The sequence below is a fragment of the Seriola dumerili genome, unplaced genomic scaffold (genome assembly GCF_002260705.1).
Source record: "Seriola dumerili isolate Sdu_G_001 unplaced genomic scaffold, Sdu_1.0 BDQW01000129.1, whole genome shotgun sequence".
Lineage (NCBI taxonomy): Eukaryota > Metazoa > Chordata > Actinopteri > Carangiformes > Carangidae > Seriola > Seriola dumerili.
In genome coordinates, this window is record NW_019174384.1 from 1057628 (window position 1) to 1081235 (window position 23608).

Genomic DNA, 23608 nt, shown 5'->3' on the forward strand with positions numbered 1-23608 from the left:
CAGAAGTTTAAAATTGAAAGTTACAATAGAACACAACCACGTTTGGCACTTAACAACAGACCCGGCAAATGAGAAAATGATTTGAAAACAAACTCCTCCTCATCGACCTATTGCACAAGCATTTCATATCACAAAAAGTACATATAAAGTTACATCACTTACACTACTCTGGGGGCTACTGCACTATAGGAAAAGCAGACAGAAGCACTTTTACATAGCTTTGGACCAAGTCGGTCCACGGCAAAGCTACAATACATAATATATGGATATATCTGTAGATCTTTTTTTTTTTTTCTCAAATATACTCTTAAATATGTGACTTTGGAGGAAAGAGAGAGAGAAAAGAAAAGAAAAAGTTTACCAGTACATTCACGACAAACAATTCATCCGTCAAGGGGTGGGGGTGGGGGGGGTGGGGGGAGTACAGGAGGACTTGGTGAGACGAGTCTTATAGATCTTGGCCGAGTCGTTCAATCTCCTCGATAAGAAAGTCGATGTCCTCGAAGGTAGCAGCGGGGTTCGAGATCACCATGCGGAAAAAGTTGACCTTGTCCCCCTGCGGCTGGTAGCTGACCATGGTCGTCCCGTACTCCATCATCCTGGCTTTAATCACCGGGGCCACCTGGAAAGAGCCGATACATTCAGCAGGAGTTAACGCTGCTTCAGAGGAGAACAATCATACATTTTAAAAAATAAAAATAATTTATTTTTTTTGCACTTCTAGTTTCGGAAAGAACGGTTGTATTTTCTCTTTTTTTGGTTTTCTTTTTCAGCAACTAAACTTGTACCATCTTCCCCTCAGACTATCAGTCTGAAGCTGCTGCATGTAGTTTGACGTCTACATCTGACACCAGCCGGGAACACGCAGTCCCTGCTGCTGCTGCTGCTGCTGCTGAGCTGAGAGGTTATCTTCAGGGAGCAGTGACAGTCATTTATTCGGTGCTCAGCAGTGTCTTGATGGCGGAGTGGATTCTGTGCTGTGACGAGCTGTGGCAGATTCAATTACAAGTTTCAACTCTCAGCAACACCGACCTATTAAGACATTTTACTGAGGAAAAACACTTCAAAATAAGTGTCTCTGAAATATCCTCCTGCGGCTTGTGTATGTTATTTTGGTGATATATGTAAAAAGCAAGTTAGAAATTAGAAATTACCGCACTTGGTGCAGTATTGCAGCCCCTAATCAACTTCATGCATATGCACATAAGATTCAGTAACTTAAGATGACACGTTACTGCAGCTTTGGCTTAAGGGTTTAGCTTAACTGTGACTCATAATCTCAAAGTCCAGTATAATGTAGAAAGAGTTTTAATACATTTGAGGATATGAAGTTGAAAACTCCTGGAGGAGCAGAAGTTGGCTTTCAGTTTCAGTTGTACAATAACAGTCTGCAGAAGTAGTTAGCCGTGTATATAGAGGCTGCAGCGCTGCGGCTCGCGCTCTATACTTCTCATCACATAATCAGTCATTTCCTCTAAATCTCTTGCACGTGTCCCGCTGCAGCTGGCTGCGTCTGCAGGTTCTCTGAAATAATCAGTCAGCAGCTGCAGATTTTTATTTTTTATTTTTTTCAGTCTTCCCGACAGTTTCCCAGTTCTTCCTCGTCTCTTTCGAAAAGAGTCGTCAAAAGGCCGTGTGGAAATAGAGGAAAGCTCCTTCAAGTTTGGACTTTTTTTTTTCCCGGCAAAGTGCTAATCCGGCAGCGTTACATCATCCCTCCATCTTGGTGTCTGTGGAAAAGAGCGAACCGGCCGAACACCCGGGCCAGTGAAGCGTGACCGGGGTGCTCTTTCAATCAGACTCAGAAAAACAAAAGGAAAACCTCTCCCTCTGCTGGATTATGACAAAGATGGTAACGATTTATAGGTTGATGGTTTTACAGAAGGAAATCAGAGAGGGGAGAGCTCTTTTGTATGGCAGGCACGCACACCATCTGTTTGTCCTAATTGTCAATTAGTAGGCCCCCGCTGCTGCTGTGGGCTCCTCTGAACGGCCGTCACTTTAGCTGACTGAACAGCCTCACTCCCTCCGAGTCTGGCACGTGATATCCTTCCTCCCTGACAAGTCGAAACTGTTTCAAGACTGTCACAAAGTTTGTTTTTTTTTTCCCAAATCCTGAGCGTCCCTAATGAGGAGGACATGTAACGGTCAAGCTGGATAGAAATAAAAAAGGCTTGTTAGGGGAACGTGGAAAGGTGTTTTTTTGGTAGATACCGCAGCCTTGGCTTCTTATCGCTGCTCACCCACCTTGTGCAAGTGTTTCTTCCTCTCCTCTTTGTCCTCCATGTAGCGGATCCCGGGAGGGAGGTACCAGAAGCAGACATTGGTGTGCTGAGGCTGCAGGAGGGGACACACACACACACACACACACACACACACACACACACAGGCGACGAGAGATGAGAGGAGTAAACCGCCAGAGTAACAGGAAAGCAAAAATATGCACGTGTCGGGAGCCGAGGAAATAATTAAATGTTGCTGACTTTAACTGGAATGATACCATGAGGGGATGATTGCTGTTTTTACAGAGTTCTCTCTCTTTAAAATTAAAGCCACTATGTGTGGTGCCCCCCAGTGGTCGTAGCATATTTAACGGGATATAGATAAATATACTTAAGCTATCAGAATAATGTTAAAGATGCTATAATCACGTAGAAATTAGAGTAAATCGTGACTTCTTCATTTAAAGCACATTGTAATTAGAATTAGTTAAATGTTTAAAGCTGCTTTAATCAATATTTTTGTACCTAAAATGCATCAAATGACTCAACAGCTCTGTGTTTACAAACTACTTTACTATTATACTATTTTACTGTTTCTACAGCTGCAGCTTTAATGTTCTGATTGAGTCCCGCCGCTCACGTCAGCGTCATCTAGTAGTAATGCAGCTTTAAGCTAGGAGATGCTACAATCACACAAACCCATATTACATATTACACTTCGAACTGCACTAACCTGTATGAAAAGTGCTATACAAATAAAGTTTGATTGATTGACACAGTAATAATCGTATAGATTTCCTCTATCGTGATATACAGCAGTATTGGAGAATTGTTATTATTCAAACACATCACCCAGCCCTATGCACACGCCATACATTACATACACATAAACATACGTGTGTGGTAAATACACATACCTGTACACACAGCCGTGTCATTTAAAAAATAAATAAAAAAGTAAAGCCGTCTTTGCCTGAAATCCTACAGATTCCTCCGAATCACAAAACGATATACGTGACAGACGCCCATCCATCTCACCAAGCAAGAAAATGAAAATGGCAATTCACATCTCAAAACAAAAAAAGAAAAGAAAAAAGAAAAAGAAAATCCTTTGGGTGTTTCCAGGCGTCAGACAGGTAGCCTGCCTGATGCTCAGATAACTCCGATAACCCGCTCTCTCTGTGGCTGAAAGCACCTCACAGCTCTGTTTTTTATTTTTGGCGTCTGGAGCCGAGCTGCCAGCTCATTACCAACAGCTGACTAGCGATGCACACCAGCCTCTTTTATACAGCCGGGGCTGTTTTCAGGCGGCAGTATATTCAACATCAGATTGATGTAAAGGCTTAATGGGCAGCACTGACAAGGGAACACCTGGGATGATGTCCACAGGACTCTGCTTTTTCCCCGTCACCCTCTGCGTTATGATGCTCTTAGCCTTTTGTAGCTCAGCGAGAAAAAACAATAACCCTGGAAAACACTAAAGAGCGTTCACTAGAAATGTCTCTGGGTGTCCAAGCGCTCCTATTATAAAAGAGTTTTTAGCTTAATAACCCCGTCATGCCGGCATATGTTTTTGTTGTTGTAGTTCTGCTCGACGGAGGATATTTCAGACATCATACTATTCATATGCAGATGAGCAATTACAGGCCGTTATGCTATTCATTAAGCATAATAGCAGCACATTATACTGGCAGCTAGAGGTAAAAATGGCATTCATCCAACACAAAGCAAGAGCACCCCGCGTGCCAATCAAGTCACCCATAATGACACGGAGTACACTGAAGTGAAAGGAGCAACACGGACTAATGTTCGCCACTTCTCTCTGATTATGTGGCTGTGGATGAATTATCCTCGTGTGGAGAGAGAGAGAGGGAGAGAGAGAGAGAGAGAGAGAGAGAGAGAGAGAAGAGTTAAATATGAACGTACTTTCCCGTCAAAGACCATCTCGTATCCTTCTCGGTCCTTGATCTTATTGTAGAGGTACTCGGACAGCTCCAGACACTTGTCGATCTGAGCCTCGAACCCGATGGTGCCCTGTCCAAGAAATCATTCAAATGTGTTAAAGCTGTTTGTTTTTCTCTCTTTTTCGTTAATGAGTAATTTCCCTAAAGTTTGCTTTCTTTCAATCCTTGATCTGTTACCGTCTATAGTTTTCATTTAAATGGTAAATACAGGTAAATACAGATCATATGTTGAGTCCAAACCTACGCCGTTGGAATCATGTGTTTATCCTCATAAATATTATGTTCAGAAGAAACTGAAGGTATTTTTGCAACTTGTGACATTAGTATCATAAAGTTTGTATCTATTCTCAGATGTTTTTGGAATATTGATCTTCCAAGTTTCGCATCTTAGAAAACAAAACTCACCTGCCTCTCAAAATATCACATTAACTCCTGCACATTGGTTCTCGTACATTACTACCTTTGTAAATAGCGGCGTGTTGCTGTTGGTTAACTCTGAACACAAAAGGCTGACGTCACACAACAACCTAACCTCGCTCTTAAAAGGCGTGATCACCAGCGCTTTCCCCTCACCTTGGCCCTCCACATGAGCCACAGCTTGAAGATGTCCACGTGGCGTCCACACTGCAGCGCCTTGTCCCCGGTGTCGTAGGACAGGTCGTAGTGTTTGTCCTGCTGGAACAGGTAGCAGGCGTGCATCTGGTTGCAGTTCTGCATCAGACCCTGCCGAGGGGATTGAGATTCAGAGCGATTAGAGCCGAGATAACGAGCCGCAAATTAACACCTGAGCGGAAACCAAGAGGACACGTGCGCTGTACCTCCTCTCTGACCAGCAGGGCAGAACACTGCAGAGGGACTGACATCATTTTGTGTGGGTTCCATGTCACTGAATTAGCTCTGCAGATAACAACAAAAAACAAAAAAAAAAACAACCGTCATGCATCATTATTTTAAAAACCCTCTTGAGCTTCTTCCTCAGCTTTCTTACAAAGACACTTGCCTCTCAACTCCGTCCAGCTTCCACCTGTGTCTCCTGGACATGAGGAGACTCCCTCCCCACGCGCCCTAACAGGACAGACACGTGTTAATCATCCATGTGACACGTTAAATACAACTCAAAGGTCTTGCGTTTGGGTCCGTGTGCACTTGAACCTCACGCACCTACAGTATCAGCTTGAGGGTAAACTTTTATTAAAGCTGTGGCCTTTGTTTGTTTAATGAAACTGTGAACACAATATAGACTGTATAGGACATTTTGCCAGCGCTCTCTAGTGGACAAACTATGTAACGGAGACACTTATGGCTTTTATATGAGATGTTTTCTCCATAACCTGCAATAAACTATTCACAAAAACTTTATTTTCTTCTTCTTACTCCTTAAATCTTTTATCATATTTAGATTAATTTATATCTCCTCCCCAATGTTGTACAACCTTTAAACTGTTTTTAAATCTGTTTTTCTACATCTTATTATTATTATTATAGTTATTTTAGGACTTTTGGTTTTGCATAATGATGTAAACTCCATCAGAGGCTTTGGGGAGATTCTGATTCTTACGTCTTTCTTTTGCAGAACTAACGTCGGCCTCTTCATTCTAAACACTGATGCAAACGTCGCCGGCTTGCAGCTTCAGGAGGCCACAAAACACACATTTCGGGAGGTGAGCTGCATCCGCAAACACACACATACACAATCCACATATGCCGACAGAAGCAGCAGGAGCCGCAAATACTCTAAAAGCAGGATATGTTTTTTCCCTCCATCTCAGCTGCTTGAGGAACGACAGACAAGGCCATCTATGCCTCTTAATAGATGTGTCCCCCTGTCAGGACTAAATCACCTTCATTAATAGATAGAGCTCCTTCAGTGAGAGAGGCCATGATGGCAAAGTCAGGGGAGGAGATGATTTACAGCCTCTGTTCCACTTTTTCTAATCTCCAGTGTTAGATAGGAAATGGCTAGCTCCTATCTGGGTCAACTGAAAGCAGTTAGAGGCGAGACAGACATAATAGATTTGTCAAACTCACTGGCGAGCTCCGTATTTCTGTGTATTTCTTCACTAAAACGCCTCCTGGGTGACGGAGGGAAATGTTGATTTTTCTCCACACATTGAGGTCTTCTTATCTTACTCACGTCCACGTGCATCCAGATGTTGTACTTCTTGCAGATGTCAGAAATGGCGATGAGAGGGTCAAAGGCTCCGTACACCGTCGTTCCGGCAGTCGCGCTCACAAAGAAAGGTACGAAACCCTGCGTCAACGCACAAAAAACCAAAACAAAAACATGAGCGCACACAAAGCAGCTGCTGATGCAGATATAATGAAGTAACACCTGTCTATCCAGCAGTGTTACAGGCGTTATCACGTTACCTTCTGTTTGGCCTCCAGTATTCTCCTCTCAAGGTCGGCTGGGATCATTTTACCACTGCGTGAATGAAAATCAATATTCAGTTGCATCTTGACTTGTTTGTGAATTCATCAGAAATATTATGAGCAAAATGTACTTTAAGTACAAAAGGTTGAAGTAATCATTCTGGAATAAACGGCCCCTGTGAGCGATACGTCATTATATACGACATTGTTAGAGTAATAACGGATGCATCAACGTGTAAACAGCGTTTTACTTTTTCACAAAGACATCTGAAGGTTGAGAGAGGACGTCCTGTAGGCTCTACTTTATATACTTTATATACTTGTTTAATCTTTAACAACACGTTGTTTTAAACATACGCTTCTCACACGTCGTCTTAGGTGAGAGCTGCATCTGCAGAGTGACTACAGCTGCTGCAATGCTTCCGAAACAAACGGAAAAACCAAAGTATGGAATTCATATATTGACTTCTAATGTTTTACTTTTCATTTTTAAAAAAGGCTCAGATAAAAGTCCGACTTTACCTTTCATCTGCTTTGATGCAGATCACACTCTCAGTCCCAATGCCGAGAGCTGCTGCACCTTTTTTGATTGAAAAATGGCTCTGAAAGATAAAAAAGAGATCATGTTTAAATATGTGTAAGACAGCAGAGATCATAGGAGTGGAAGAAAAGAAATCTATAAATATGTAATAATAATAATTATGTTATTTAAAGGCTTTTCTTTCCTCACAGCGTCTTTCAAACGTCCTTTAAAGATGAAGGAAGTGACATAAAACCGACTGTCAGCTTCATATCAGCGCCGCTGGTGTGAAAGTCACTTTTAAATACCCACACACACACACACACACACACACACACACACACACACACACACACACACACACACACACACACACACACACACACACACACCGAGCACAGCCACCGCTACAGTAGCTACATGACATTTTCTGTTATTCCTGCGCTGGAGAAGAAGACCTTTGACATCTGGTTGTGTTGCCCGTAGCGATCAGAGTTTATTATTTGATCCTTTGAGACACACATTGATAATGCAGGGTGGAAATATGGGAGCACAGATGCCTACGTGTTCGGACGTGAAGGCCACCAGTCTGGGAACAGATGACATTCCTTTCTCCTTCACTTCAGGGAACATCTTGAAGCGGGCCAACAGCATGGCGTACATGTTAGAAATAGCACCACCTAGAGGACAGACAGGGCTCAGTGATTTACGGCCACTCGGGCAGTCAAGTCAGTCAGTGTCAGCCCCCCCACGTCACAGCCTCAACTGGCTGAAGTCTCACGGGAGTGACGCAGGGGTTTTTTAACCGGCACGGAGAAACGTGCGTTGCATGTTTTTAAGATGAAGAGAAACAGACGATGCAACGACGACAATGAAATCCTCTGTTTACAGCGTATGAGGCGATGGCACCACAATGTCACAGCCAATCACAGTCTGTCATTAAATTCTCCAATCACTGCTCCTCCTCATCATGTGACAACCAGAAATGCATGGGAGAAAGTAAAGATTGTGGAGAGGAGGGAGGGAGGGAGGGAGGGAGGGAGGGAGGGAAGGGGGCTTATAAGTTGGAAAAAGAAAATTATTTTATGCTAATTGGCTTTGAAATGAGTTCCATTTATACCATCAAAATGCAAATTGACACATTACAGCACACACACAACACACTTATACAAGGCAGTTCCATTTTCATTGAAACAGAGGGGAGGTGTGTGGAAGGGGGGGGGAGGGGGGGGGGGGGGGGGGATTGGCGACGCCTTCACATACAAACGTACGTACCGGGGGAGAAAATGCCATCTCCTCGGCCGTCGGGCCAACCAATGATCTCCCTCATCTTCTTCAGACTGACGTATTCCAGCAGCACAAAGACGGGCGCCACCTCATAGGTGAACCTGCGTTACACAAGGGGACATCACATCACATGGAGTTGGGGGAAGGGGGTGGGGCTACACAAAAAAATGCGCCATGACTCATCAGTGCAAAATAGCCTTTTTACTCAGGACAGATTTAGAGATGAAATTGATGATTGAAGCTAAAAATGTGGAATTATTGTTGATTTCTGGAAAAAAAAAAGATCTTATATTGCAGTGATGCTTCTGAAACAAAAAATTAATACAAATGAATAACAGTTAAATAATTTGTTTTCCTACATGTGACGCTCTCCGTTGCACATTTCCACATTTCCAGTCTGTTCCTCCTGATATTTTTTCTATTAGTAGACTACATGGTGTATTAGCTGCAGTAAATTCAAAAACCCAAGTGTCAACATGAGGTTTCCATTGCAGTGTGTGACAGTTGCCAAGACTGACGCTCGCTGAGTTTATCACCCCAAAAACACACACACACACACACACACACACACACACACACACACACACACACACTGAAATTAGCTCCAGATTAGTCTGAATTTAATTTCAGAGCTAATTTTCTCCCCTTGAATCCCCCATGGGAGAACGGAGGTGAGGGGGGAGGGATAAAAGGCAGCAGAGATGGGAGGGGTGCAGTTGGGGGAAAGGAGGGGGGGGGGCGGGGGGGGGGTCTTTCATTTCACCCTTTTCATTTGCCATGATTGAGTGGAAAGGAAAAAAAAAAAAAAACAGGCCGCTATCAGCCGGCGCAGACACAGAGCAGAGTGCAGGCGGACGGACCGGAAATGGAATTCATTGTCATGATCATTTAAAATCACGGTGAAGCAGGCAGCACACTTACATGTTGGTGTTGGCGGTGGACGTTAGCCAATCGGCTGCCAGGCCAACCATGTCTAATCCTGTAGAGAGCTGATTGAAGTACCTGGGGTGGGCTGAATGACAAGGAGTAAAATAAAATAAATAAATAAGGGTGTGAAATGTGGGAGTTTTTATTTATTTCTTTATTTCTTTATTTTTATCTTGGTTTCAGGGAAAATTGAAAAAGTGCTTTTTGTGCGTTTGTGCAAAAAGAAACTGTCATCATGGAAACACTTTAATTGGAGGAGAGAAATGCAGCTGCAGTGACATTTTTTTAAATCGTCTTGAGAAATGATGAGAAGATTTGATGTGACGTGGTTTAATGGAGGAATTTGGAGGAGGGTAAACACGCCTTTGTTTTTTGTTTTTTATAACACAGCTTCTGAAATGAATTCAATATCTTTTTTAAAAATAGGTGACGTCAAAGTCTGATTCATGATGGCTGCTTATTTGAATTTCTCATGTATTTTATGTCATAGAGAATATGCAACATAACATTTCTCTCTAACCCCTTATATTTAACATTTAGGAGCAGCATATAAACGTTAAGTCCTGTGGCTGGTGCATAAACATGATAATATAGTAAAACACACGTAATAATATTGAATATGTTTTCATAGGAGAAGTTATAAACACTGCACAATAATAAATCTGCTAACAACTACACCATAATGTGGTTATTGTTTATAAACTGCTTATAAATGATAAATTAGTGTGTAAAACATTTCCAAAAAGATTAATATATGTTTGTTTGTTGTTTGTTTTTTTGTTTTTTTTGGGGGGGGGGGGTCTTTGCTGTGCTGTGGCTGTAAATCTCCTCCTGCCTGTGTCAGTCAGCAGAGAATAATGGACCCATGAAGGCAGGTTATTAGCCTATTATCTCCCACTTGGTGAACCAGATTTACTGCGTCACTGCGTTTATTGGTCTGATGGTCAGGAGGAGGAAAACAAGGACAACTTCCAGCCGGATTTTTTCTTTCTTTTTTTTTTTACATAGGCATCATTTATCATTTTTTCCCCCCCCCCCTTTTTTTCCTTTCTTTCTTTCTTTAAAGCAGATTATTTTCTCTTAGTTTCTTTGTTTTATTCTGTCTTCAGTATGTGCAGTTTTGGAGGATATCCTTCTATAGAAAAGTCATTTGAAAACCTTTTTTGATTTGCCAATTCAAACTTCAGTGCATGTTATTATTAATTATTATTTTTTATTATCATTATTATGTCATTAGCCTAGGTGTTGCAACATCTCTGTGTTATTACCATTTACATTCTTTTAAATATTCAATATAATGATATTTGAAGCTTCTAGTTAGACATATAGAGCAGGCCTGAGTCTAGGCCTCGTGCACCTACAAGATGCAGCTTTAAAAAAAAAGGGGAGGGGGGGGGTATTTTTATATTTATGTGTTAAAGTAGAAAATATTTAAGTGGATTTTGCGCGTTTAAAATAAGCAGGCCATATATATATAAAACTAGCTTCTATCAGAAACTGAGAGTCAGGCCTACCTGTCTTGATGGCGTATTTCAGGGTAGCGCGACAGCTGATCAAGATATCATCCAGAGTCGCGGGCTCCTCCTGCAGCTCCCAGTTGTTCATCTGCAGCAGCTCGTTTGGATAGTGAAAATCAATCACTTTGGTATCCCGGTCGAAAGACTCCACGATGTAGGCCAGTAAAATATCCACCACTTCCTGCAGGAAGGTCATTGTTTTGGTGTCACCGTCCATGGCAGGTAACAGGTCTGAGAAAAAAAAACAAATTAAAAAAGAAAAATAAATAAATAAAGATTCATGTTTCTGGACTTGGACTCGTGCATCAGTGGGAATAAAAAGCTGCTTTCATGCATCATTAAAATGCAGATTTGTAGGCCACGAGACGAGTTTAGCTGTGAAATGATCCCACAGGCCTACACATGTAGAATTACACCAAAACACGACTGTTTCTTATTATTTTAACAGCTCAGGTGATTTTTTTTCCCTCTTGCGAAGCTCAACAGATCAAATTTTGTTGAAGGTGACCTCTCCGAAATACTCCTCATAACATCACTCAATCTGATCAATCCAGATGTCTAGATCACAGATAATTATCCCATCCGTACACACACGTGTTCTGTGGGCTGTTTTATATTTCATTTCTCATATTGAACATGTATTTTAATGCACGTGGGAACGAATAAAGAAAGAAAAATCGCTTAAATCGTTTAAATCAACGTTAGAAAGAAAAAAATAAAGATTTGCAAAATGCTTCTGCTGCTAATTTTCATTTATTTAAAAATCATACTGAAAACAATGACTTATTTGTGTGTATGCGTGTCTTCTTTTTTTCTTTTTTTTTATTACACTGAATAAATGAAGCCCGTCCATGTGTGTCTGGTGTTTGTACCTGTTGAATAGAGGTCGGAGAAGGCGACGCCAGCTTTGGTGCAGTTGCAGGATTTGTTGCAGCCGCAGTTGGAGGCAGTCGTCTGCGGCGGCTGCTTGGCGGCCGACTCGCCGGGTTTCTCCACCTCCCCGACATTGAGCAGCGCTTTCGAAAACCACAAAACAGCATTGAGATATATTTTTTTTCTCTCTCTGTTTATTACTATTATTGTTATTACTCTACCGTCGAGGCCGGGTTCAATAAATATAGCCTATAATGATGGGGATAAAAAAAGGAGCGTCGCCCAAATAGCCCTCCATCCATCTATCAACGCTCGCCGCCCCCCCTCCCCTCCCCAGCCTCACTCCCTGTGTGAACCAACATACCACATAATTTCGATCCAATTCCTCCGGATAATTTCTGGGCCGCCGCTTGGCACCAAGCGGAGGCTGGAAGAGAGAGAGAGAGAGAGAGAGAGAGAGACAGAGAGACACAGAGAGAGAGAGAGAGAGGGGGGAAATGGGGGAGGATGATGAGGGTTCAGTCCCAACTTTAAGATAGAAAACATGCAACTTGGCATCAAAAACAACCCTGTGAGTGTGACTCTAAATACAGCAGGCCTGCTTGGTTGTTTCGGTGGCATCATGTTAACACCAAAAAAAGCAAAACAAAAAACAAGGCACGCGGGCTTTGCAGACAATGCGAAGGCAATACAGCGCTGCGCCCGCTTCCATGAAGACAAAAAAATAAATAAATAAAGCCACTCACGCGTACTGGGGCTTTGACTCCCGGTATTGGCCCCAGTATTATCTCCGCCAAGAGACCAAAAACCGTGTGATGCCATTGTTGCCGGTAGTTAGGAGCTGCACGAGACACGGAGACCGACAGAGCCCATCCACACGCGGCGACAGGGAGCCGTTCAAAGCTGATGTGGTGCTGAATCTGACCAGGCTGCTTAAAATCCAGCCGCGCATCCGACACAGCGCTTTATGCAGCTGGAGAGAGCCCCCTAAAAATAAAACGGCTCGTGGATATGAAGAAGGAAAAAAAAATTTAAGAAAAAAAAAATGATTTTTTTTATTTTTTTTTTTAAAAGGCGTCCTGTTGGTGTGAGCGTGTGCAGGCGTCCACAGGTGCACGAAGCATGAAGCGGCGTCTTCCAAAGAGAAATCCGCAAACGCGCTCCACTTCACCGGCGCACTCCTGTCAGCGCGTCCACGCAGAGCGCATGCAGCCGCTCTCCGCACTTCATAGAAAGAAAGAAAGAAAGAAAAACAGATTGTAAGATAGTCTGAGCAAGTTCAGGGCGGGAAAAGAAATATACAGTTTACATTAAAAAAAAAAAAAAAGAAGCGCAAAAAACCAGGAAGAGGTTGTTTTTTTTTGTTTTTTGTTTAAGCTGCTGGTGAATATGCAGCGCGCGGGCTGAGCCATGCCTAATTGCATGTAACCTAAATTTCACGTCACTGTAGAAATCCTGTCGTGATTCACTTCAGGTCATGACGAACTCCGTTGCGTCGTACGTCGTGACTCCATATACATAGGCTTCAAACATCCCCTAACATTTTGCCCCCCCCCGCCCCTCCAACACAACCCAACCCCTTCCATCCACCCCCACCCCCTGCATGCGTGCTGCTGCTGCTGCTGATGCTGCTGCTGCTGAACTTCACTGCCTCCATGCAGACAGTGAATGCCAACCAATTCATCTGCCCGGCAAATCGCAGACCTATTTCTTGGAGACCGGCTGCTCTAATTGCCCGCCTCCGGTGGAGGAAGCAGCGGGGCGGCGAGGAGGAGAGAGCGCGCGCACGGGTCTCTCCTCTCTCCTCGTCGGTGCTGAGGCGCGTTTCTCCAAAACTATTTTATAGTAGTTTTCTTTGTTTTACTTACTGTGGTGTTTTGTTGCACCACTTTCTTACTAAACATTTCATCCATTAATAAAACGAACATACTCCTTAGATCTGCTTTTGTTGTTGTTGTTGTTGTTGAATGGACCCTGGTTTGTAGACTTTGGATATTTTAGATATATCATAACCTATTTCCTCACATTATATATCACGACATTAAAATCCACCAGTCACCTTCTGCAAATTTTCTTTTTATTTATTCATTTTTTATCGTTTATTCCAGAATGAGAGCAAATGCAGCCTCCAGGCATGAAAACTACACTGAGCCACATCTGTTATGATTCATGGAGGCAATCACCACCAACCATGTCATGCCAGAAATAGTGATTAAAATAACCAGGACCCCCTTTGGCAAAACCATAATATTTGTATATGGAGTTACAGTATGTGTTGTTCTCTATAATGGGCTCAGCCTTTGGTGTAGTTTTGGATTTTCCCTTTATATATTAATATTTTTCTCTAAAGATCTAAAGTAAAAAATGTATATATATTAAATATTATATATATATATTATCCACCTACTGGATGATGGGATGGAGCATATCCCTAATGCTCTCTTGTTTTTTTGAGTCAGGATTTATGCGGTTGTGCGTGTGGTTTTTGGGCCAGTGTGTGCAGTCAGCCCAACACTCCCTGTGGGGGTTTCCTCCTCTAAAATGCCACTTAAAGGTCAGAGGTTGAATCCCAAAGAAAAAGAGGATGATACAAAGAGGAATTTACTAGTGTGGTTTGATAAACATGACACAGCTGATTCTGTTTGCCCCTGTTGTTATCTTGAACGTTATTTTTACTCGACAAAATTGAAATATTTACAGTTAAAAAAAAAAAGAAAAAGCTTGAATATGAGTTAAGGAGGAGGGATCTCGCGTTGCACGGAGGCAACATCATTTGATGGAATTTGATGATGTTTTATTTTGAAATGAACAAAACCAGGTGATCACAGCAGAGAAAACAATGTACAATTTCTTACAACATGACAACACTGAGGCCGATTTCCCAAAGATGCGCTCATCAGAAAGGACTGAAAACGCAAAGTGGTCAAGTGTGAGCGCAGGACCTGCATATTTACATGATCTATATTCATTATAAAATGACATCAGGTGTTTAAAATGGATATGTTCAACCTCACACACACAATAGCCAAAAAGGAAAGGAAGTTGATACAGCGAAATAAGCAAAAAATAGCAACGTCTAGTTTACAAATTACATAAATAAAACTTTAATTTACAGCAAGTTTAAAAGGGGCGGAGCATTTTATTATTTACACGTGCCGTCATCCTGTCTATGCTGCATTAAATCAGTGCAGTCAGTGCCTTTTATTTCCCCCTAACTAAACAGTTTCAAAATGTTTTAAAAGAAGCTGTGACGAATCATGAATCAATGATATTTGATGATCCATTGTCAACATGGCGTGTGTGTGTGTGTGTGTGTGTGTGTGTGATGCTTCGGGTCGTGCCGAGTGGCTAAAAAAAAAGGTGAAGTTCAGTCCAGTGTTCAGTACTGTTTGATGAGCCTGCGTCTCTGCGAGGTCTTCCTCAGCAGGTGTCTAAAGTCGTACGGGTTCTCCTCAGCCCGGCTCTCGTTGGAGGGCATTCTGGGAACAGAGGGCCTGTCGACACTACGGGGAGGGAGGGAGAGAGAGAGAGAGAGAGAACAGTGAAATTCAGCAGAAAGAAAGTTAAAAAAGAAGTAGAACGGGGACGAGACTGAGGAAAGAGATGAAAAGATTCATGTTCAGGAGAAAGATTTCATATTGTTTATCATCTTCTGGGGTCATTCATCATGTGCGTGGGCCTGTCTGAGGCACTGGCCAGACACAAAGAGAAAACAGATGAAATTCAGACTTGGATTTGTTACTCTCTTCTTTCTTTTGACCGTATGGAAAGTGAAATGTAAGTGTGGCTCTTTTTCTTGTGGAGCGGAAAGCTAATCTTTAAATGACAAAATGCAGATCCTCACAGGTTCATGATTGCCATTCTCAAGTAAAGTAGGTACAGTTGCTAACCAGCTCAATTTATTACCAATAACGCCCCATGAATGTGTTTCACTTACAGTCTTTAATTTGAGGAATCCTCAACAATATTCTTCTTAATAATCAACTTAACAGCAGGTGAAAAGCTTGTCTTTGTTGCCCCCTAGTGGTTGAACTTCTCACCTCGCTGCAGTGATGTAGCAGTGTACCCCAGGGTGCGTCAGTACACTGTGACATCACTGTTGGGTGTGGTTAGTTCCTCTTCTGGATTATTTTCATCTAAACTTTTGTTTCACTCTTGATCAGTTTCACAAAAATAGAACCTTGAATAGTCGATGCTCCATTTTATGTGAAACTATAATCACCTCCTTGTTATTGTCTGCCTCCGCCACTCAGACTAGTTCCAGGTTACATCCCTGTTTATCCAGAATCATGTAAAAATATTAACAATTTGTGTGAGATTTTGTCATAATTGCTGTGAAGTCTTGAGTTTTTGGCTAAAAAGAATCCAATCAGTTCGTCCTTGAGTCCGAGTGAATGTTTGTGCTAAATTTGAAGAAGTTCTGTCAAGGCGTTACTGAGATATCATGTCCACGAGAATGGGACAGACAACCGGAAAACAAATATGCCTCCGGCTCTGACTGTCGCCGGCGCCGAGTCATAAAAATCGTTACATCATTGCTCTGACTGGACGATCCTGGACATGATGTACCTGTCGTCGGCGGGGGGTTTGGGACGCTCTGGATCCGTGACGGCCCTCTCTCTGGTCTGTCTACCGCCAGCAGCTAGTCTCTGGTCGCCAGACTGCCTCCGGTCCATGGACCGTCTCCTGCCCATGGACCGCCTCCTGTCCGTGGACCGCCTCCTCTCCAAAGAGCCCCTCCTCTCGGGCATGCTCCTCTGTCGTGACGGCTCCTCTGTGGGCATGGAGGGTTCGGACATGCTGGTGGACAGGCCCCCGTAGTACTGGTCGTCTACGTCCAGCAGCTTCCCTGGACTGAAGCACAAACAGAGGGGATGGCTGGATGTCGGGAGGAGGGGGGGGGCGTGCACATGTTCAATCTCTAACAACTTTTGTAAGAGTTCATCCACGGTCAGGCCTGTATCCAGCTGTGTGTTTGAGGTCCCTCGTGCTCTCTGCAGCAGGTAGCTTGTGTTTTTAATATTTACAGGTCTTGCAGCAGCAGCAGCAGCTAGAAAACCCTCAACTTCCACCTCATAGTTTACAGTCAGTACATTTTCCCCAAGTGACAGCGATCTTTTTAGTTGATTTAACCTCCTCAAAAGGATGGATCGCACTGATATTGAAAACTATCATTTCATTAAGAGGATAAGGGCTTTTTTGGACTCATGTATTCATATCAATGTCGTGACACGACTTTATTCCCAGACACTTCGTTTGTCCAGTTCCTCTACTTGACAATTAACGTACCAACAGTGTAGTGACACGTCCCGGAGGACAGGAAGAAAAGAGGATAAATGTCAAACCCTCAGTCTCCAAGCATCTGCCCACCAGACTGTATAAATCGTCCGTCCGCTCCAGGGGAGCTGTTACGAAGCCGAACCTGCGCTCTGACCTCCATATGAACAGGAGTGAGAAAAAAAACAATCATTTCCACGTGGAGATCAATGAGTCTCACACATTCTGACATGGTGAGAACTGCTATTGGAAATCAGAGTCTTTACGAGTGCAGCGCCGCAGCATCAGAGGCGTCAACGCCGTCCCGTAAACTGATGACCTCGCAGCAGCACTGGGATGAGTGCGAGGCCTGACCTGACCTCAGACACACACTCATCCCGCTGATGAATCATGATGAATGTGCCACTCTGAGCATTTCTCCTTGATTGTAATTATCGCCCCGTTCTCTGGGGCACCGGCTGAATTATGTCACTGACACAGTGATGACATTGGCTCGAATAACAGACTTTCTATCAGCTGTTTTATACACAGAGCTGGATCAATACTGGATCAGAGGTTATTTCTCAATCAGTGCACATTTGCAGCCACGGCTGTAAGGTTGGCAAAGCCAGTCGGTCCATCACCTCTGGTCCGGACTGAAACCTCTTAACGATCAGATGGATCGCGTCTTAACTGTGGAACCAGCTCCTGCTCATTTAAACCAGGGCTTCAAACATCACTTCCTGCTGCAGCTCACCGAGAAATCACATACGTGACATCTTTTTAATCTTGTGCATTTCTTTGTTGTTATTATCTTTCATCATGATGGTGCTATATAAATAAAACACAATGGTTTCCAGAGGATGAATCCGACTGGCTTTGACTCTTCCTCTAGTGCCAGATATTAATGTCCTTGTAGAGAATCTAATCTTAATGAGTAACAGTAGGAAGTCTAATTGTTAAAAGAGTAAACTATGATGATTAGAATTTAAAATGGATGATACATCGGGGGCAATACGGGGTTCAGGACACTTCGATATGCGGACTGGAGGGAGCCGGGAATTAAACCCCCGACCTTCTGATTATTGGACGACCCGCTCTATCTGCTGGGCCACAGCTGTTGTGGACCGTACTGTAGTATGTCGTATATATTTGGGACGCAGCTTTAGTCTTGTTTCTGTATTTTTCATTTTTGTAATCTGCTGTCGTCCACTATTTCTTCCCCCGTCTGTTTAACGGCGGTTCAGTCACCCAGGGAACCCGGTTCAGCCCCGACTCAGTGGCTGAAACAGGGTCGGTTCTGCAGGCGGGTTCACCCCCGGTTCACTGCCCCTGCTAACTACCCATTTCTTCCCCTGTTTATTTCCATCAAACTGCTGTAGCTGCCACTGGAAACATAAAAGACCATCGCTTCCTTTCGTCAGAACGACTTTAACTCGCTGCGCTTTGAATGGCAAATATAAACGGCTTCATGAGCTGAATCACTATTGTAACAAAAACAGACGTGTAATGATCATCACTTCTGATACTGGCACTAAAATTTTCGATATCTGTGGCACACGCAAACCGCTGTTCCCCCCCCCGTTTCTCCTTCTGTATGTCTTCACTCCCATTTACTGTCATTACCTCCGTCTTCTCTGCGGTTCTCGCTCCTTTTACCACCCGCGATTCCCCCATCTCCCGTCCTCCTCCTCCGCTGTCAGCTTCAGCCACAGATGCTATCTTTCCCGCTGACCTTCTCATCCTTAATGATGCATGTAAACTGCTCCTGTCCATCGCTGGCCTTATTTATCTGCTAACAAATTATTACCCTTGATGTTTGGAGCAGTGTTGGACTGTGTGTGTGTCAAGGTGTGTGTGTGTGTCTCCTCAGACTGCTGTGATGAAGTACCCTGGCCCCTGGTTGTTCAGCCAACCCTATCGGTCTATCTTCACCCCCTCACTCTGGGCGGGATTCTCACCTTGTGGCCTATACGGCTCATACATATGCATGAATACAACACATCCACACACACTTCCAAGTCACACGCTGCAGGTAAATTTAGCAATATGTGCGAAACATCATTTTAAAACTGTGTAAATCATACAATCCCTCACAGAACACCACCATACAAAGCATTAAATTTCATTGGGCATATTCAGCGAATGTATCCGAGGTGAAAGATGAGGCTAATTAATTTCGCAGAGGATGTGTGTAATGCTGCACGTCGTTAAGTTTGCACCCCCGACATTGTCCTTATGTTGGCACCGTCCTGCAGTCATTACTCTGGACCGGCAGGCAGCGGGCCAGCCTCTTAAAAAAGTCGTGACAGGTTGTTAAAATTAGGCTGGAATAAGGAGCGGAGACTTACCCCTCTTTCCTGGGCTTGCGTTTGTCGTCCTGGACGGACCGCTGAGTGCACAGACACGGGGGGGGAGAGGTTACTACAGGTCAAACAAACACTATACCAATCAATCTCTGTGTTCAGGTGAAGAACAAAAGGTGGTTTTAGAACAGAGGTTCCCTCTTGTGACCCCCATGTTGGGAACCACCGTTTAAGAAGACGATTTAAATCAATTTCTCTCCAATAGATGCGATCAATTTGATAAGAAAGGAATCAAGTTCTTTTCGATCACGTTTTGAAACTACTTTAAGTTCTTTTGGCGTCGCACAATTATTGCTTTTCTAAAAAGTTTGCCAGTGCTCATTATTCATTGATTAAATTATTGATTAGATACGACACGTCTACAATATATGCCTTGGTCATCTAAACAGAAATGGCGGCAGCATTATAAACAAACCTCGAGTGCTGCGAAGAGAGCTACTGTTCACTGAAATCATGGGACATTTCAAGTAATCACATTTGGAGAACAATGAATAAAAAGAAACTGTCTTTAGAAAATTACTTGTCAAATATAATGAAGAAACTCCGGAGAACACTTTTCCAGACTATTTTATTTCTTGCTTTTGAACCATACCGTACTGTACGCAGTAAAGTGTACTACAGGAAGAGAGAGAGAGAAAAAAATTGCCAATCAATAGTGCATTGTGAAAGCCAATAGGTGGGGGAGGGGGAGGGGGGGGGAGCAGTTACAGTGTCACAAGTATCTGAAATCATTCACCATCTCACTCACATGAATCAGGGTGTAATAGGTGGAGTCCTCCGGCGTGTTGAGGGTCTTCGGCTGCTGGGTCCTGCGGGGGGTCCTCGACAATCTCTTGTCAGCTGAAAAGCAACGGCGACGGTTGAAAACACCGGACAGACAGGTGGTGTCATGTTGATTGCTTTTCAGTGAAGCGTCGTAATTTACTTTTTTTTTTTTTGGCGACACATTTCCCCCCCTTCAACTTGCATTGTCTTATTTCCTACATTTACCCAGAATGCCTTTCGAGAGGTGTGAAAATGCAATTGCAAATGTCAATTAAAGGTGGGTTTTTGGACATCTGTATGAAGATTTAGCAGATATGTGATATTATCACAGGGGGGTTGATGATATATTGTTGTATTGTCTAATTCAGATGTTTGTTTTAACTTTCATTACATAAATACATAATGATATTATTGTATTTTATGTTTCAGGTATAAGCAATGATGCCACTAAACAGTAGCTCTACATTTTATTACCCCAGTAAGGGACATTTTTTGGAAGTTGCGACACACAGTCGGCGCCTTTTAACCCTTTGGCCGTCAGGACGCACAAGGGCTGATTTTTCCTAAATTTTCAAGACATGTTTTGTCCCTTTTCAGCTTTGAGACGAAACAAACAAGCCGTCGTCTTTCGACTCTCTGTTTGGTTCAAACCCTCCGTCCATCGCGCCTCAGCTCTAAGTGAGGTTGGTGATGATCTCTGCAGAAACCTGAGCGCCTAAATAAGACGACGTGACGGTTAAAGAAGGTTAGGCCAACATATGACACACCCGCATCCAACAGCAGGTCAGTGTTTTTCCATCTTGCTGAAGGAGCCAGCTTGTGGTCATTTGTGCGGCTGCCTCGGGCAGCAGGCCAGCGCGCTGAGTGCAAAGCTCAGTCAGTCCATCACTCTTGTCCGGGACTGAAACCTCTTAACGATCAGATGGATCGCGTTCTTAACTGTGGAACCAGCTCCTGCTCATTTTAAACCAGGGCTTCAAACATCACTTCCTGCTGCAGCTCACCGGAGAAATCACATACGTGACATCTTTTTAATCTTGTGCATTTTCTTTGTTGTTATTATCTTTTATCATGATGGTGCTATATAAATAAAACACAATGGTTTCCAGAGGATGAATCCGACTGGCTTTGACTCTTCCTCTAGTGCCAGATATTAATGTCCTTGTAGAGAATCTAATCTTAATGAGTAACAGTAGGAAGTCTAATTGTTAAAAGAGTAAACTATGATGATTAGAATTTAAAATGGATGATACATCGGGGGCAATACCGGGGTCAGGACACTTCGATATGCGGACTGGAGGGAGCCGGGAATTAAACCCCGACCTTCTGATTATTGGACGACCCGCTCTATCTGCTGGGCCACAGCTGTTGTGGACCGTACTGTAGTATGTCGTAATATATTTGGGACACAGCTTTAGTCTTGTTTCTGTATTTTTTCATTTTTGTAATCTGCTGTCGTCCACTATTTCTTCCCCCGTCTGTTTAACGGCGGTTCAGTCACCCAGGGAACCCGGTTCAGCCCAGCTCAGTGGCTGAAACAGGGTCGGTTCTGCAGGCGGTTCACCCCCGGTTCACTGCCCCTGCTAACTACCCATTTCTTCCCCTGTTTATTTCCATCAAACTGCTGTTAGCTGCCACTGGAACATAAAAAGACCATCGCTTCCTTTCGTCAGAACGACTTTAACTCGCTGCGCTTTGAATGGCAAATATAAATGGCTTCATGAGCTGAATCACCTATTGTAACAAAAACAGACGTGTAATGATCATCACTTCTGATACTGCACTAAAATTTTCGATATCTGTGGCACACGCAAACCGCTGTTCCCCCCCCGTTTCTCCTTCGTTATGTCTTCACTCCCATTTACTGTCATTACTCTTCTTCTCTGTGGTTCTCGCTCCTTTTACCACCCGCGATTCCCCATCTCCCGTCCTCCTCCTCCGCTGTCAGCTTCAGCCACAGATGCTATCTTTCCCGCTGACCTTCTCAATCCTTAATGATGCATGTAAATGCTCCTGTCCATCGCTGGCCTTATTTATCTGCTAACAAATTATTACCCTTGATGTTTGGAGCAGTGTTGGACTGTGTGTGTGTCAAGGTGTGTGTGTGTGTCCTCTCAGACTGCTGTGATGAAGTACCCTGCCCTGGTTGTTCAGCCAACGCCTATCGGTCTATCTTCACCCCCACTCTGGGCGGGATTCTCACCTTGTGGCCTATACGGCTCATACATATGCATGAATACAACACATCCACACACACTTCCAAGTCACACGCTGCAGGTAAATTTAGCAATATGTGCGAAACATCATTTTAACAACTGTGTAAATCATACAATCCTCACAGAACACACCATACAAAGCATTAAATTTCATTGGGCATATTCAGCGAATGTATCCGAGGTGAAAGATGAGGCTAATTAATCTGTCAGAGGATGTGTGTAATGCTGCACGTCGTTAAGTTGCACCCGACATTGTCCTTATGTTGGCACCGTCCTGCAGTCATTATCTAACTCGGACCGGCAGCAGCGGGCCAGCCCTCTTAAAAAAGTCGTGACAGGTTGTTAAAATTAGGCTGGAATAAGGAGCGGAGACTTACCCCTCTTTCCTGGGCTTGCGTTTGTCGTCCTGGACGGACCGCTGAGTGCACAGACACGGGGGGGGAGAGGTTACTACAGGTCAAACAAACACTATACCAATCAATCTCTGTGTTAGGTGAAGAACAAAGGTGGTTTTAGAACAGAGGTTCCCTCTTGTGACCCCCATGTTGGGAACCACCGTTTAAGAAGACGATTTAAATCAATTTCTCTCCAATAGATGCGATCAATTTGATAAGAAAGGAATCAAGTTCTTTTCGATCACGTTTTGAAACTACTTTAAGTTCTTTTGGCGTCGCACAATTATTGCTTTTCTTAAAAAGTTTGCCAGTGCTCATTATTCATTGATTAAATTATTGATTAGATTTACGTCACGTCTACAATATATGCCTTGGTCATCTAAACAGAAATGGCGGCAGCATTATAAACAAACTCTCGAGTGCTGCGAAGGAGCTACTGTTCACTGAAATCATGGACATTTCAAGTAATCACATTTGGAGAACAATGAATAAAAAGAAACTGTCTTTAGAAAATTACTTGTCAAATATAATGAAGAAACTCCGGAGAACACTTTTCCAGACTATTTTATTTTCTTGCTTTTGAACCATACCGTACTGTACGCAGTAAAGTGTACTACAGCGAAGAGAGAGAGAGAAAAAAATTGCCATCAATAGTGCATTGTGAAAGCCAATAGGTGGGGGAGGGGGAGGGGGGGGGAGCAGTTACAGTGTCACAAGTATCTGAAATCATTCACCATCTCACTCACATGAATCAGGGTGTAATAGGTGGAGTCCTCCGGCGTGTTGAGGGTCTTCGGCTGCTGGGTCCTGCGGGGGGTCCTCGACAATCTCTTGTCAGCTGAAAAGCAACAGCGACGGTTGAAAAACACCGGACAGACAGGTGGTGTCATGTTGATTGCTTTTCAGTGAAGCGTCGTAATTTACTTT

General features: G+C 43.4%; 2 protein-coding genes across 2 annotated transcripts in view; both read right to left on the bottom strand.

The window, feature by feature from the left end:
* Positions 1 to 433: 433 nt before the first annotated feature.
* On the bottom strand, positions 434 to 12694 carry gad2 (glutamate decarboxylase 2). Its single transcript, XM_022748748.1, has 16 exons — positions 12430 to 12694; positions 12048 to 12110; positions 11683 to 11826; positions 10808 to 11041; positions 9288 to 9378; positions 8355 to 8467; positions 7644 to 7759; positions 7082 to 7161; positions 6557 to 6611; positions 6321 to 6437; positions 5187 to 5251; positions 5005 to 5083; positions 4760 to 4909; positions 4149 to 4256; positions 2248 to 2337; positions 434 to 622 (listed from the first exon to the last, which is right to left on the bottom strand). The coding sequence occupies exons 1-16, from the start codon at positions 12503 to 12505 to the stop codon at positions 449 to 451; spliced, it is 1755 nt and encodes a 584-aa protein (XP_022604469.1). The 5' UTR covers positions 12506 to 12694; the 3' UTR covers positions 434 to 448.
* Positions 12695 to 15062: 2368 nt separating this feature from the next.
* myo3a (myosin IIIA) overlaps positions 15063 to 23608 on the bottom strand; it is a 47326-nt gene continuing 38780 nt past the window's right edge. The window contains exons 33-37 of the mRNA XM_022748761.1: positions 23428 to 23519; positions 22664 to 22704; positions 16403 to 16537; positions 16253 to 16330; positions 15063 to 15177 (exon numbers count right to left, since the gene is read on the bottom strand). Of these exons, the coding sequence (XP_022604482.1) occupies positions 15063 to 15177; positions 16253 to 16330; positions 16403 to 16537; positions 22664 to 22704; positions 23428 to 23519 (461 nt within the window). The remainder of the gene's footprint in view (positions 15178 to 16252; positions 16331 to 16402; positions 16538 to 22663; positions 22705 to 23427; positions 23520 to 23608) is intronic.